Source organism: Trachypithecus francoisi, unplaced genomic scaffold (assembly GCF_009764315.1).
Source record: "Trachypithecus francoisi isolate TF-2019V2 unplaced genomic scaffold, Tfra_2.0 Contig01676, whole genome shotgun sequence".
In the NCBI taxonomy this organism is placed as follows: Eukaryota; Metazoa; Chordata; class Mammalia; order Primates; family Cercopithecidae; genus Trachypithecus; species Trachypithecus francoisi.
Genome location: NW_022681448.1, coordinates 1468400 through 1484593, shown reverse-complemented (window position 1 = coordinate 1484593; position 16194 = coordinate 1468400). Strand labels below are relative to the sequence as shown.

Genomic DNA, 16194 nt, shown 5'->3' with positions numbered 1-16194 from the left:
TTGTCATTGGAACTTTAGGATTTTAAAATTTTGGTTAAAAAATGTGAATACTGTTACTTCAGTTAAAGTGACTCCTTTTATAGATTTTACTTTCTAACAAAGTCAGTGAAAAGAAACCGAAGTTCACTCCAGAAACATATAAAGAAAGTAAAATTATTAAAATGCCAAATACTTAATTCTTGTGACAGTGAATCTACTTTTATTATAAAGAGTTAAGAAATTGCCATTTCCGTGACAGTTTCCTCCTTCAACAATCTTAATATTGACCCTTGAATTAAATAGGTCTGCCAGGCAGTGATTCTAGTCTAGCAAATTACTTGAGGACTGAAAGCTCTTGTTTCTTTAGAAAAATATACTATGGAGATTAGATCCTGTTTACTAGTGAAGACTCTATCTCTTTTCCAGGTCAAAACATTTTGTGGGAAATACCCTGTTCGTGACCTGGAAGAAACAAGACAGAAAACAAATCTTACCTCACTTACGAATTTCTTACTCCATACAGTTTATGGATGTCTGGGCAATCATAGCACTTTCCATTTAAAAACATGCTACAGGAGCACATTTTCTGTGGTTAAAAATGATCTCTGGAATAATTGTAAACTGCAGTTTTCCTTTTTATCGAGGGTTTTGGCTTTTTATTTGTAAATTAAATCAAGATGTTACCTACTCCTTGGTGTGGTGGTCTTGCTGGTTCATGTTGGAAAGTAGTATGGCAGCAATGCACCAATTCAGAATAGCCAGCAAATCCCTCCTTTCAACGCTCTGTGACTGGGAACCATTAGAGGATTTTTAAAAACCATCCCTCATAGCCCAAAATTTTGAGTCAACTCTCAAAGTTGGGAATAAGAAAACTGGCATTGTTGGGAGAAAAATCGTTTTTACTGAAGCATGAACTGGCTGAGGCAAGCAAATAGCGGGAGTTGGCAGAGGAAGGCGAGCGTGCTGTGGGGACACGTGGAGGCGTCACCTTCAGAACTAAAGTGCTGCCGTGCGGACCGATGAGTCCTTGATCTTGTTCCCATTTGACTGAATTGTGAACCACTTCATTGTCTTCACAGTCTTGCACTTACCTAATGAGGCTTTTCTGAACCTGGAAGGAGACGTCTAGAAATCCCAGCTTTGCAGTGTAAGGACCATTAGCTGCAAGACAGCGGAAGTCTCTAGAAAGCAGTGTGAATTCCATAGTGGTCTTGACTTAGCAAGGATTTGGGACAAGTCTAAAACTTCAGACTTAAAGCTTTGACACGTTAACTGCATAAAATATTAAACATTTTGAACTTCTTTAGCCTTTGTCAGTTTGCGAGCCAGGTTTTTCAGTCTGTTGTATGTCTCCTGCTTTTCCTTGTTTTGCTAATCATCCTCCTTGAGCTTCTCCACTGTTTTTATTCTGGGCATCCAATCCAGCCTTTCACGGTGTGCGCTTCCTCAGGCCCCTGGTTCACATGCTGAGTGCTGTAGGCCTCGCCGCACTAGTATACGCTCACCAACAGTCTGCTTCGTGTGGGAAGGTGCTTCACTTTCAAAGCTACCCAGTATGATGCGTACAGTGCAGTACGAAGCGGAACTCAGGAAGTAGCACCTGAGCTTCAAATAGACTTTCCTGATCATTCTACTGAGTAAGATTCTCCACATTTAAGAATCAAGATAGGATTGACTTGTGAGGATAGTATATTTTTGGACTGAAACCAAACTCCTCATGTCTAATTGTAGTTATTCAGTGTTATCAGAATCCCTATTTTTGGCAGAACAGACAAAAGAATGTGTAGTGTACTTTCTACTACAGCCATTACAGCAAACTATATCTGAGTGCTGTTGCTAGTAAATAGCCAAATTATGTTGTCCTTACCCAAGTAGACAGTGGGAAGGAACAATGGCAGAGGACATGATCAGCGAGTCTGGCCACAGCCATGCATCCCATGTGTGGCGATCTCAGTCCTGAGATCACGTGTCCTGGGCCATGAACTGAATCATGTCCTAGTGCTATATCTGACTTCATAGCTTTCCAGGGGAAAAGACTAGGAGATCTGTGACACGACTAGGTCACATAAGCTGTGCTGCACACACTTTACACTACACGAAGTTGCCCTGGGCCTTGACCTATAGTTCTAAACATTATCTATAAAACTTTTGGTAAGGTGCTGCCTGAGAACTGCTTTGTTTTTCAGAGGGATCATTGCTCAGGCTTTTTTCCCCGATAACTTGAACTATCAGATTCCTGTTTGGTTTGTATCTTAGACAGCCCTGCCTTCCTGATGAACAGTCGGTCACCTTGTCACGTGTTCCTGACGCTGTTCGTTCACATCTGTAGCTGGACTCCTGCTGTCTCCTTTACTGCTCCTGACCTGCACTGTGAACTCAGATCTCCCTGTTCCCCCGGAAAGCTATGAGATCAGATACACTGCATGATTCAATTTAGCTGAAAAAGGCCAATCTCGGCCCTCACTTAGCTAGAAAACCACAAATATCTACTGTCTTTTAAAGTTTTGAGACTTGAGATATAAAAGGAAACAAACATCATAGTTTTATTGACAAAACCATAGGAAAAGGCAGTGTTAGGGTGTAAAGTAAAAATGGTTCTCCGAAATATCTACACAAACGTGAATTCTGAAAAGTTTTCATTAAAATCGTATTTCATACAATTATAAACTAATGAGGAGCAAAACAACTGTCACCTTCTGCATAACGCAGCCTGAGCTCGACTGATGCTTAAGCAGCAGGAACTTGTCTCAGACAAGGCGGCGGCTCCCACACAGCAGCCAGGCTTCATTACCTAAGCTCCATCTTCCCAGTTGGTGTTCAAAACTGGGGCACAAGATCTGGCTTTTCAAAAAAACCGTATAGACTCCAAGAAACTTTTTTTTTTTTTGAGACAAGGTCTCATTCTGTCACCCAGGCTGGAGTGCAGTGGCCTTTGACGGCTCTCTGCAGCCTTGACCTCCCCGGCTCAAGCAATCCTTTCACCTCAGTCTCCGAGTACCTGGGACCCCAGGTGTGTTCCACCCCGTGTTACCCAGGCTGGTCTCAAACTCCTCGGCCTAAGCAATCCTCCAGCCTCAGCCTCCAAAGCACTGGGATTATAGGTGTGAGCCAATAATATTCTTTTAGGCCTCATAGTGTACAGGTGACTACAGCACATTTACAAGTGACTGCCATCTCTAGAATGTGTGGCAACTGTCTACTGGAAAAAGATCAGGCCTCCCAACCCTTTCAGGGGCAGCAAACCCACACTTGATTTGGTGCTTGGGTAACTTGAATATAACATGGCTCCCCTTGCTGTAAGCAAATGCTTTAGAGCTGAACTTTTTCTTCTTTTTTTTTTTTTAAAGCACAGAAGTTCACCAGGGCTAGTAGAAATTTCAAGGAGAATCACTTGAACCCAGAAGGCGGAGGTTGCAGTGAGCTGAGGTCGTGCCATTGCACTCCAGCCTGGCAACAAGAGCAAAACTCCGTCTCCAGAAAAAAGAAAGTAAGTCTTTAATTTTCTTAAATAATCCTCATATGTACTATCCACATTGTGGAAAAACTGAAATACGCAGTCTGGACACTGCAGTGAGATTCCAGCATACTGGCACAGACACAGCTATGTCGCATCTTACAGACTACAACAGACAACAGGCTTAACTGCAAGAGGTTCACAGACAAAACTTTACATAGATGTGCTAGAAGAATTCCAAACTGCTGTCAGAGAGAGTGTAGGAATAGGTCTGAAGAGAACTCCACCCAGTCCCTGCTGTTTGGTCACTGCAGCTGCACTCTGTATGCACCTATTAGCAACTTAACCTGTTGAAAGAAAAGAATGCAGCTGTCAGTACAGATCCAGATTTCCCCTTTCTTACAAGAAAAAAACCACACATGGCCAAGATCTGCTTCTATTATTTGGCAATATTTTCAAGTTGCTTATCAATATACATTGTTAGATCATTGCCATTTTAATTCAAGAAATAATTCCAAGTGCTATTAATTTTATATTACTGTTTTATTAGAGAGACTATTTTGTCCAGCTTCCTTTCATACAAGAGAGGTTAGGGACCGGCCTAAAGACATATATTTGGCAATTCCACACCAAGGCCTAGAACATGATTCAGATGGCTCCATCCTCTATAGAGAGGCGTTCTTCTCAGCTGCAACCTAGTCCTGTTCCTGCCGCATTATTATGTCTAACACACTGTAGATGGAGAGAGGGTGCACCTGGCATCACTACCCTAGGGAGTGCGTGTCTCTAGGACAGGTACACCAGGATTCTTGGAATTTTTTTCTAATGTTGATAAAGTAATCTGGAGTAACAACTTGAGTACTGACACTACGTATGAAGAAAGGATTGTCACCTTGGCAGAGGGTGCTTCTGTCAACCTTATGAAGAGTTTATTGGGACCTGCAATAGGGCTGAATGAGTAAACAAAATGACTGTCCTACAATGGAAAGAGAAAAAAAAAAATCAGTGCTTTTTCAAACTTACACCAGAAACTGTTAAAACACCAATGATGTAAAAGAATCATAAATAAGTTTTGTTTTTTATTTCATAAGTCAAGATGCTGTGAAGGAGGCCAAGGCGGCCAATCGCTTGAGCCCGTAAGTTGGAGACCAGCCTGACCAACACGGTGAAACCCCATCTCTACAAAAAATACAAAAAATTAGCCGGATGTGGTGGCGTGCATCTGTAGTCCCAGGTAGTTAGGAGGCTGAGGCGGGAGGATTGCTTGTGCCTGGGAAGTCAAGGCTCCAATGAGCTGTGATCTGCACCACTGCACTCCAGCCTGGTCAACAGAGTGAGACCCTGTCTCAAAAAAAAGTGACTTACGCCGGGCGCGGTGGCTCAAGCCTGTAATCCCAGCACTTTGGGAGGCCGAGACGGGCGGATCACGAGGTCAGGAGGTCGAGACCATCCTGGCTAACATGGTGAAACCCCGTCTCTACTAAAAAAAATACAAAAAACTAGCCGGGCGAGGTGGCAGGCGCCTGTAGTCCCAGCTACTCGGGAGGCTGAGGCAGGAGAATGGCGTAAACCCCGGAGGTGGAGCTTGCAGTGAGCTGAGATCCGGCCACTGCACTCCAGCCTGGGCGACAGAGCAAGACTCCGTCTCAAAAAAAAAAAAAAAAAAAAAAAAAAAAAAGTGACTTACTTTTCCTTCATTTATTAAAAATATACAAATGACAAAATCAGTCCAGGAAACTGGATTAGAATGCACCCAGCAATACACAGTACAAGTGTTAAAATGGCTGTATCTAGGGAATTTTGCTTAATTCAGTCCAAGGAAAGAATTCTAAAAGTGGCAAAGTAGGTACAAAGAATCTTTGAGATCATTAAGAATTTATATTCAGAACAATGCTAGCCCTAAGACAGTATGGTAAGCACAATTTAAGGCAAAAAAAAAAAAACAGGAAAAATTCCTACTGACAAAATTTAGGATAATTACGGGTATGGCCTCATTCCCAACCACTATTATTGGATTAGTTTCTGAATGATTATATTTTATTAAGACACAGGAATTTAAAATTAAGTCACCTATGCTTTTGATTAGAAGAATTTACTTTTCAATAGTGAAATACAGAGTATCTTACCAGAAAAACAGGAAGTTGAAATTTATCATTCAGAACTACAGCTTGTACACTACATGGTCCACAGAGCCGAGCAATAACTTCTTTACCCAAAAAGTTTGCATGGAAGATAAACAGCAGGATGCCAGAGCCTGAAAATGGGAGATGTATGTGAATGACTTCAGATGCAGCCTTCAGCCCCCAGAGAGAGGAACACTCAACACCAGACGGAAGCAGACCCCCAAGCTGGACCTGGCCAGACAGGCATCACCCACTCCGCCTGGAGGCACAGAGAAGGTTGGCCCTCTCAAAGCTTGTCACCCGGCATATTTCAACCCACAGAACTCTTTTTACCTTTTGCCCAAGTAATCTCTACTGACAGTTCCTGGAAAAGACTTTAAGTATGATTTTCTACACTGAAGTTATTAAACTGGTATTTTAAACATTACTGCTGAATGTGCACATGTCCCAGGGACATTCCTGTGGTGGGCACCTTTGGGTGTGGGTCTGAGTGGTTTTCCATTTTCTTCCACATACCTTTTTGCCCCTTCCAATTTTTCTGATTAATACATACCCAAAATTGGCCAGGCATGGTGGCTCATGTCTGTAATCCCAGCACTTTGGGAGGCAGAGGCGGGCAGATCACTTGAGGCCAGGAGTTCAAGACCAGCCTGGCCAACACGGTGAAACCCCGTCTCTACTAAGAATACAAAAATTAGCCAGGCGAGGTGGCAGCACCTGTAATTCCAGCTACTCGGGAGGCTGAGGCAGGAGAATTGCTTGAACCCGGGAGGTGGAGGTTGCAGTGAGCCGAGATGGCACCACTGCACTCCAGCCTGGGGAACAGTGTGAGACTCCTTCTCAAAAAAAAAAAAAAAAAAGTTGGTGGATGCAGACATTATGCAAATGAAAACTGCAAGCCCAGCAGTTGTAGGTGTCAGTGGGTGCTCAGGTTCACCGGGGCCAGCTCAGGGCATCGCTCTCTGGCGCTCACACCTGGCAATGCAGATGGTCCACCTGAATAATCAAAACTATAAATTACTGAACGGGCATGGTGGCTTACGCCTGTAATCCCAGCACTTTGGGAGGCTGAGGCAGGTAGATCACTTGAGGTCAGGAATTTGAGTCCAGCCTGGCCAACATGACCCCATCTCTACTAAAAATACAAAAATTGGTCGAGCGTGGCAGTGGGCGCCTGTAGTTCCAGCTACTCCAGAGGCTGAGGCAGAAGAATCACTTGAACCCAGAAGGCAGAGGTTGCAATAAGCCAAGATCATGCCACTGCACTGCAGCCTGTGTGACACAGGGAGACTCCCTCTCAAAACAACAACAACAACAAAACCTGATAAATTATGATTCCACAATGTCAAATTCTCTCAACACTAAGATATTACAAATGGCTCTTTCAGGGGCAGGGCTATATGTTCTTAAATATATTTTCCAGGAATGAATACTAAATTGTGTTATAAATATGAACTTGCAATAAAATAAAATATGATTTAGAATTTATTTGAAAAAGAATGAACTTGAATAAAGTGGTAAATATTGACAACGAACAATAGAGTATCAGTCAGTGCTAAACAGAAATGCACTATCTGGACATGGAAGCAATCTCGGATGCCTACTGCTCAATGAAAGAGGCCACTTCACAAAATGGGGAACAGGTTTCTAAGCAAAAAAAGCCAGAGCCCAGCTGCCTCCCCTCGGCAGACCGCGCTGCCTCCACATCTGCCTGGCACCACGTGTAGAGAGGGCCAGCCGCAGTCCTGCCTGGAGACGGGCTGCGGAGCAGAGGCTAGAGAGGGAGGTGGCTTCTCCATCTCTTCCACCCAGCTTTACATTAGGGCAAGAGTCTTTTTTCTTTTTCAAAAAGGGCAAAGACTTTACAAACAACACAATTCAGGGGAAAAACATTCCAGGCTCAGCATCTTAATAACTCAGACACTGAATTTTAATAAAACTCACTGAGCACTAGTGTGATTAGGAAGCCCTAACTTCAGTGCTCTCAATGGGGTTAAAACAGGGATGGGGGTGTCAGCCGGGTGTCTCTTCCAGAGCAGCTCTGCCGTTAACTGGTTTGCAAAACTATTACACATAACGGAATTTCCTTAAAGTTTTGTTCAAAGAAAGGAATCTGTCTAAAAATCTGTTAATATCGTGTCACGTTTCACACAGAGAAGTGTGAAGGGAGGCATAGGCTTACCTTCTGGTATGTTCTGTGGGGGTTTGTAATTGAAATCTGTTGAAAAATCAGGCCCCTCACAGAGTCGATGACACGCGATTGGAAAAACTGGTTCTAGCAGAGCAAGGCGAGCTTCAAAGTAATCCTTTATTGTCTCTTCTGCTACTCTTGAAAGTCTAAGAAAAAAAGTAGTACAAGTTGTTAACATTAATGTAGAAAAGAACCACAAGCCTGTCGAATACCAGTAAGGCCTTCTCAGGCCAACCTTCCAAAAAAGAGCTGCAGCTCTGCCTGCCTTCTTTCCAGCTTGACTTCCACCCGGCGGCACCCGACAACCTGTGTATCTGTCTTGTCCATCTCAGTGGAACTGAAGTTCTAAGACGGCAAGTCTTTTCCCCCACTGCCGTTTCCATCTCCCCAGTCTTTAGAACAGTGCCTGGCACAAAGTCTGTGCTTACTACATAGTTGTCTAATGAATCAGTGGAAAATCAGAAAGGGGAACCCCTCAGTACTGGGCAAATCAGGAAAGTGGGTCGCTCTACTTGCTGGATCTATGCACACACCACGTGTGACCAGAGGAGTCGGGATTGCGGCCATCAGCAGCACCGAGTGCAACAGGCGCGGTCCCAGAGGCCCACCCGAGACCTGTGACGTAAACACCGCCTTGAGTTCGCTACTGTCTGGTATGTGCGAGTTTGTGATGTGTGTTGCCGAGAGTGCTGAAGTGATAGAAATACTAAATTGTGTTGTAAGTATGAACTTGCAATAAAATAAAGCATGATTTAGAATTTATTTGAAAAAGAATGAACTTGAATAAACTGGTAAATACTGACAACCAACAACAGAATATCAGTCAGTGCTAAACAGAAATGCACTATCAAGACATGGAAGGACTCTTGGATGCCTACTGCTCAATGAAAGAGGCCAACCTGACAAGGCCAAACAATGTGTGATTCCGACTGTTCTGGAAAGGGCAAAACATGAAGGCAGTAAAGTTACTGCTGGTTGTCAGGGGCTGGGGGAGGGAGGGATGAAGAGGTGGAGAACACAGGCTTTTTCTGGCAGTGAAACTATTCTGTGTGACACTGTGGTGACAGATGGATGCATGATGTGTCTGTCCCGATCCACAGAATGTGTATCACTACGAGTGAGCCCTGATGTCGTCAGTGCTGTGCTCCGGGGATTATGCGATGTCCCTGTAGGTTCCTCGGCTGTAGTAATGTCCCATGGTGGGTGACCGGGATCTCGACAGTTGGGGAGGATGGCGGTGGGGAGGCTTGGAAATCTGTACCTTCCACTCAACTTTGCTGTGCTTAAAAGTGTTGCAAAAAATAAGGTCTATTAAAAAGAAAGACGTTTAAAGTTTCTTTTTTTTTGGTGGGGGTACAGAGTCTTGCTCTGTCACCCGGGCTGCAGTGCAATGGTGTGATCTTGGTTCACTGCAACCTCCGCCTCCCAGGTTCAAGCGATTCTCCTGCCTCAGCCTCCTGAGTAGCTGGGATTACAGGTGCCCACCACCACGCCTGGCCAATTTTTGTTTTTTCAGTAGAGACGGGGTTTCACCATGTTGGTCAGGCTGGTCTCAAACTCCTGACCTTAAGTGATCCACCCGCCTCGGCCTCCCAAAGTACTAGGATTACAAGCGTGAGCCACTGTGCCCGACCAAGTTTAAATGTTTTTAAGAAAACCTTTGCTAACCAAATTAAGAGTATACTTAATATTTAAGGAAAATACTCCCAGATAGGCCACTGTTAAGTTTGAAATTTTCTGAGTTAAATAACTTGCAGAAAAATAATTCATATGCCATTTACTAAATCTGTGATTTACTGGAAACAAAACCATCAGGACTTGTGCTGGATGTTTTTCTGAGCAGTTACACAGAGGCCGCTCCAGCGATAATGTGTCCACACGAACAGCATGTGAGACGGGGCTCGACACGTAAGTCGTTGCCACTTACGTCTCTAAATGGCTCTTCAGCAAGTCGTACACAAGCACGTTGTTGGACTGCTTCGCAAAGTGCAGGGCGCTGTTCTGGTGCTTTGACAGAATGTTGCAGTCAGCTCCACATTCAATCACAAGTCGTACAATGTCTGAATTTCCTCTTTTACAGGCCTACGTCAGGTAAAAAGGAGGAACAATTACTCAGCTGTAAACTGTGGTAACGACCCATGCGTGCTGGTCCCTTCTCCATACATGCCTGGGTTCTGTGAAGAGAGGGCACAGGCCACGTTGCTTAAATGCAAGTGGGGAGTATCTTTGACTCAGGGGCCAACACAGAAATCTGTGTGCTGCGTTCAAGTTAATTTCTTCACTGAGTTCAGGAAATGGGCAACTTCAGAAACTGTTTTGTCAGTCCCAAGACAGAACAGACACCAGGCGCTGCCCCCTGCTGCCCTCTGTCACCCATGCTATGCTGTCCCTGCGAGCCAGCCCCTCGGCAGAGGCCCCGAGATACACAAGCCTGGCCCTCACTATAGACACCTTTGTCTCGGGAATCTCAAAAACACCTCTCAGGACCACAAAATAACCTCGAAATGTCCCCAGCTGCTGCTTTAAAGGAGACGACCCAAGCACAGATAGGAATCTGAATTTGCAAACCTACTGTGCAGCTGTGGCACCGACTGTTTCCTTGTCTGTCACTTACTAGCCACATGACTGCAGATAAGTCCCGTAATGCTTCTGAGTCTCCCGTTTCCATTTGTGAAAAGGGGATGGGGTCCCTGTGCCGCCCGACCCTGTGAGGCAGATGCTGGGCAGCAGCGTCACTGTACAGAGCGGCCTCCAGGAGCAGCGGCACTCCGCGGCCCTACCCGTCTGCCGCCCTACCCGCCCGCCGCCCTACCCATCCACCACGCTACCCATCCACCACGCTACCCGCCCGCCGCCCTACCCGTCCACCACGCTACCCGCCCGCCGCCCTACCCGTCCACCACGCTACCCGCCCGCCGCCCTACCCACCACGCTACCCACCGCCGCCCTACCCATCCACCACGCTACCCATCCACCACGCTACCCGCCCGCCGCCCTACCCGGACAACGGTGTCAGCCAGCGCTTCCGGCAGGGGCGGCTCTGCCGTCAGATCAGCGGAGCCTGGGCCTGAGACCTTTCTGGTCACCCCGGGTGTCCACTGCAGAGGTGAGGGACACCATCCAGGACAGGCTCCGGACAGACCAAGTGGCCCACACTGCGGCCACGGGGAGGGTGAGGCCCTGCTGAGATTGACAGAGCCTGCAGCGACAGGTGAGGGCAGTCCCCCTGCACCTGCCCACTCTGGTAAAAGACCCATGTTCTACACTTTCTCCTCAGATGAATAGGTTTTTAATTTCTGAAAATCACAATGTTTACATCTTCTCATTCTAAAACTCAAAAAAACTTCAACATGCTAAATCCTGAAAGCAATTAAAATACAGCTTTTCAGGAACAAATACTTAAATAAACCTCATGGCAGATGAAGGCAGTCTATTGAATTCAGAACCAGTGACGTAAGTGCCACATGTCCTCTCAGGGAAGACATGCCACGCCCTCCCCGACCCACTTCCAGAGCCATCTCCCCGCTGCACCCCACTCCCCACCTCAACACAGGCACCTCAGCAAGGCATGCAGCCCTGAGGTGCTGACCTGGGGGCGCTCCCACCTGCCTTCTGCCTGATGCTGGGAGAGGCGCTGCCAGCCTGAGGACCACTTCCTCCTCCTCCTCTGCTTCTCCCCACACAGCTTCTTTCCTTCTACGGCCCTTTTCTCCTTTCCAATTCCCCATGGATGACCCCACTCTCAACCTGCGGCTACAGTCACTGTCGGAGAGCTGGACAGCAACAAACCTGAATCTCCAGCCCACACCTCTCTCCTGAGCCTAGATTCCCCAGTGAAATGTGCAGAGGTGACATCTACACGACCCAATACCCAACTCCCTCCATCTGTGCCACCTGGGCCCCCAACTTAGGAATGGGGTGACCAGGCGTCCCCTCCAGTTACCAGGCTCTGTGAATTCTACCTCTTACTTACCAAGTGGCCAGCTCACCCACTCCATCCCTCCTGCCACTACCCAGGTACAGACTTCTGTTATTTCACATCACCTGGAGACCTGACAAGTCTGCAAACGTCCTCCTCCCAATCTGTGCCGCTTCTGTACTACGGAGCATTAAAACACACAAATGAAACCCTCTAATCTGATTCTACCCTTCTTCAGCTTCAACCTTGCTGTGGCTCCCCAGGGCCCTCTGGACGAACTCCCTCAGGCTTGGCATGAGCAGGCTTCTGTGACCGCGCACCTCTCATGCTCTGGATGCATCTGCATGGCTGCAGTTCAGGGTGCACTGGGTCATCTGTCACCAAGATGATGCTCTGAGAGGCCACCGCTGCTCCACACGAGACAACCACAACAAATGAAGGGAAACAAAAGACGAACCTCAGGCTCCTGAACAAAACGAACATTTCCATGAACCGAAAGGAAAGTGCTCGAGGCCAGGAGTGCAAGCCAAGCCTGGGCAACACAGGGAGACTTGGTCTCTAGTAAGAAAAAAACGGCTGGGCGTGGTGGCTCGCACCTGCAGTCCTAGCTACTCGGGAGGCTGAGGTGAGAGGCACTTGAGCTCGGGAAGCCGAGGCTGCAGTGAGTCATGATGGCGCCACTGTACTCCAGCCTGGGCTACAGGAGGAGACTGTTTATGGGCCTCATGGGGCAGGAGGACAAGAGACAGGTGGTCCGGGCCATCAGAAGAGGGTTCGCGGTGAGACTCGATGCCAGGTGCCCTGCAGAGCCAGGTCTGGCTGTGCTCTTTTGCTTACTGGGGACAGAGGCTGGAATGGGCGCTGTGGGCAGGCCCCTGCTGGGCTCAATGGCTTACATGGAGCCAAGCATTCCAGGGAGGAAACGGGACAGGTGCCCACAGGGAGCTGAGCTGGCCACTGCTGGCTGCGTGTCTGGACCTGCTCTATCCTAATAGCAACCTGGGCCAGGAACCCACAACTGCCGCAGAGAAACCAACCAGACCGTGCGGGTCCCCTAAGACAAATGCCAAATGGTCGACCTTTCTTTCAAAACCTGTCTGCAAACCACGTTCCAGAACACAGGAACAAGCCCGAGGCGACAAATTCACCAACATCAAATGAGGAACACACAGAGTACACGAGGAGCTCCGTCCCACGCCCAGGCATGCTCCTTCCAGGCCGGCAGCCTCCCTGCTGCTCCGGCTGCAGCCAGAGTGCTCCCTCCCTGCTGACTTGACTGCCATTTAGGATACAGTGTGGCACCTGCCTCATTCACCCTACGGATTGCCAGGGACCCCAAGGCCCAGCTCGGAGCACTCCCCTGTGACCTCACGGCTCTCTGTGCCGTTCTGATCACACCACTGCCTGCTCTGAGCTCACTGCTGCCTGCCAGCCCACTTCTCCTCCTCCCCTGCAAGCGGCTGGACTCCAGGACTGTCTTGGTACCCACTCTGTTCTCAGGCCCCAGCACAGTGCCTGGCAGTGGCAGATGCCAACACAAGCACCTGCCAAGGTACTGAAGAAGGGACAGCCCACAGGAGGGACTTACCTTCATCAGTGCGGTCTCACCATTGCTCTGCTGGACATTGACAAAAGCTCCCGCTTCCAAAAGAATAGCCACTGTTGTTAAAAAGTTCTATGGAAAGAAAAAAAGCAAATTTAATTCCCCAAATTATTTAAAAGAGAGTTTTCAGATATTTTGAAATTCTTAGTCATCAGGAAAAAAAACCCAGCAGGTTCTATCACAAGTGGTTGTGGGTTACAGCATTGCTGTGGGGCCACGGGGGTGAGCCCTGCCCCACAGAGGCCCAGACTGGGCCACTCACTGTGCTGCCAGCAACTGCTACCTAAACGGAACTGCTAGCTCCAACCTAAGAACCTCTACATAGAAATCCTTTAAAAAGATAATATATGAGAACATTTCACTTACATTATTAACCAAAAGGAATACTAATACCATTTGAAAAAATTTTAAATTATTTAAGATTAAAATTAATATTAGTACTTTAATCAGAGTATTTTAATATAAATTCTAATGAGATAAATCACATTTTGAAATGTGATTACAATGCACTACTGATGATAAATCTATTCATTACATGTCACAGATCAACTGAAACATGAATTAAAAAGTTACTCCAGCTGGGGGCGGCGGCTCATGCCTGTAATTCCAGCACTTTAACCGAGGCGGGAGGATCCCTTGAGCCCAGGCTGGGCAACACAGTGAGACCATGTCTCTACAAACATTTTTAAAACTAGACAGGTGTGGAGGTACACACTTAGTCCCAGCGACTCAGGAGGCTGAGGCAGGAGGACTGCCTGAGACCAGGAGTTTCCAGCCACAGTGAGTTATGATGGTGCCACTGCACTCCCGTCTGTGCCACAGAGGGAGACCTTATTTCTAAAACAAATTTTTTAAAAAGCTATGGGACCGTGTGATGGCCGGGCACGGTGGCTCACACCTGTAATCCCAGCACTTAGGGAGGCCAAGGCGGGAGGATCGTGAGGTCAGGAAATCAAGACCATCCTGGCTAACACAGTGAAACCCCATCCCTACTAAAAATACAAAGAAATTAGCCGGGCATGGTGGTGGGCACCTGTAGTCCCAGCTACTCGGGAGGCTGAGGCAGGAAAATGGCGAGAACCCGGGAGGCGGAGCTTGCAGTGAGCCAAGATCGCGTCACTGCACTCCAGCCTGGGCGACAGAGCGAGACTCCGCCTCAAAAAAAAAAAAAGGGTTATTTCATAATATAATATGACAATAATAAAATACTATTAGAAAGTAGAACTGGAGCAGACCAGGCGCGGAGGCTCACTCCTATAATCCTAGCACTTTGGGAGGCCGAGGCAGGTGGATCACTTGGGGTCAGGAGTTCAAAACCAGCCTGGCCAATATGGCAAAACTCTGTCTCTACTAAAAATACAAATATTAGCTGGGCATGGTGGTGGGCACCTATAATCCCAGCTACTAGGGAGGTTGAAGCAGGAGAACTGCTGGAACTCGGGGGGCAGAGGTTGCAGTGAGCTGAGATCGTGCCACTGCACTCCAGCCCTGGGGACAGAGCAAGACTCTGTCTTAAAAAAAAGGCTATGTGGCTGTGTGATTGCTGTATTTCACTACCAAAGAGGTCCTCTCAGTCCATCGGCAGGAATGAAAGCTCTGACACAGATGCACGAGAAGCCACAAACCTTCTCTGCGGCATGAATGAGGGCGGTGGTCCCGTTTTTCTGCCGACCGTTCACTTTCGCGCCTTTTGTTATGAGGAGTCGAAGGAGGTCGTCCTGCCCTCCCGCGGCGGCAAGCATCACCAGTGTCATTCCACTGGAATCCTGTGTTGGTTTTGTTAAATAAAAAACGTGTTAATCTTTAGAACAATTTCAGAACCCAGTCTTCTCACTTGAGATGTTTCAATGTGAAATCACTAACAGGCATTGATTTAGGCACCTACTTAGGATTTTCGCTAAAATATCCCAACCATCAGAAACTAGTAGCTTTTAGAATATTTTTCCACATCTACATGTTTGCATAAAATTTTACACTTTCCTCTACAGGCCTACCTCGTTTCACTGAGCTTTGCTTTACCGCACTGCACAGGGACTATGTTTTTTACAAACTGAAGGTCTGTGGCAACCCTGCCACAGACACGCTCATTCACACCAGTGCCCACAGCACGTGCCCATTTTCTGTTGTCGTATCAGCCATTTTTAGCAATAAAGTGTTGTAAATTAAGATAGTTTTTTTAAAAGATGTAATGCTATTCACAGACTACAGTCTAGTGTAAACCTAACTTTTATATGCACCAGGAAACCAACAAATTTGTGTGACTCGCTTTATTCCAACAGTCCGGAACCAAACCCACAATATCTCCAAGGAATGCTTGAATTTTTTTTTATTGGTGGTGTTTCTCTTTCATTCTTTTTTATTGAGACAGGGTGTTGTTATGTCAGCCCAGGCTGGTCTCAAACTCCTGGGCTCCTGCCTCAGCCTCGAGTAGCTGGGATTACAGGTGCACGCCACCACGCCCAGCTCTCATTTTTGTATCTTCTTTGATTTTGTTTTGTGTATGAAATCCTAAAGGTCCATGAAAAGTCTGCACCATATAAAATGAACAGTGAATCTCTGGGGGGCATATGATCAAATTTTCTACCTAGAAAATCCAAAACAAGTAACTCAAAAACGAGGAGAGAATCTCATTAAATGACTGGAGTCACACACACGTATGTGTGCAAAGACATCCATAGCTTTACCACTGACAAGCAATAACCAGTTAGAAAACAAAATGCAAATGAAAAAAGACTAATGACCATAATCAAACATAAGACATATAGGCATACATCTAGAAGCAATGTGCAATGTCTATATGAATGAAAAACCCACAGAACTTTGCTTAAGGGTATAAATGAAGAGCTGAGTGATGTAGAATTACCATGTTCCTGCCGGGCGCGGTGGCTCAAGCCTGTAATCCCAGCACTTTGGGAGGCCGAGACG

General features: G+C 46.8%; 2 protein-coding genes across 9 annotated transcripts in view; one reads left to right on the top strand and one right to left on the bottom strand.

Moving 5' to 3' along the window:
* PSPC1 (paraspeckle component 1) overlaps positions 1–4410 on the top strand; it is a 112719-nt gene extending 108309 nt beyond the window's left edge. The window contains exon 8 of one of the 3 annotated variants that reach the window (XR_004433848.1): positions 3332–4410. The gene's annotated coding sequence lies outside the window, so the exon portion shown is untranslated. Of the gene's footprint in view, positions 1–405; positions 1286–2235 lie in introns of those variants that run through there. The other 2 variants (XR_004433847.1, XR_004433846.1) reach the window with 2 other exon arrangements.
* Positions 2497–16194, bottom strand: part of MPHOSPH8 (M-phase phosphoprotein 8) — a 48199-nt gene continuing 34501 nt past the window's right edge. For 3 of the 6 annotated variants that reach the window (XM_033197113.1, XM_033197088.1, XM_033197097.1), the window contains 6 exons: positions 14895–15035; positions 13255–13341; positions 9675–9829; positions 7739–7893; positions 5560–5687; positions 4166–4409 (listed from right to left, as the gene is read on the bottom strand). In XM_033197113.1, coding sequence (XP_033053004.1) covers positions 4203–4409; positions 5560–5687; positions 7739–7893; positions 9675–9829; positions 13255–13341; positions 14895–15035 — 873 coding nt within the window. In that variant the 3' untranslated portion in view covers positions 4166–4202. Of the gene's footprint in view, positions 3781–4165; positions 4410–5559; positions 5688–7738; positions 7894–9674; positions 9830–13254; positions 13342–14894; positions 15036–16194 lie in introns of those variants that run through there. The other 3 variants (XM_033197107.1, XM_033197132.1, XM_033197122.1) reach the window with 3 other exon arrangements.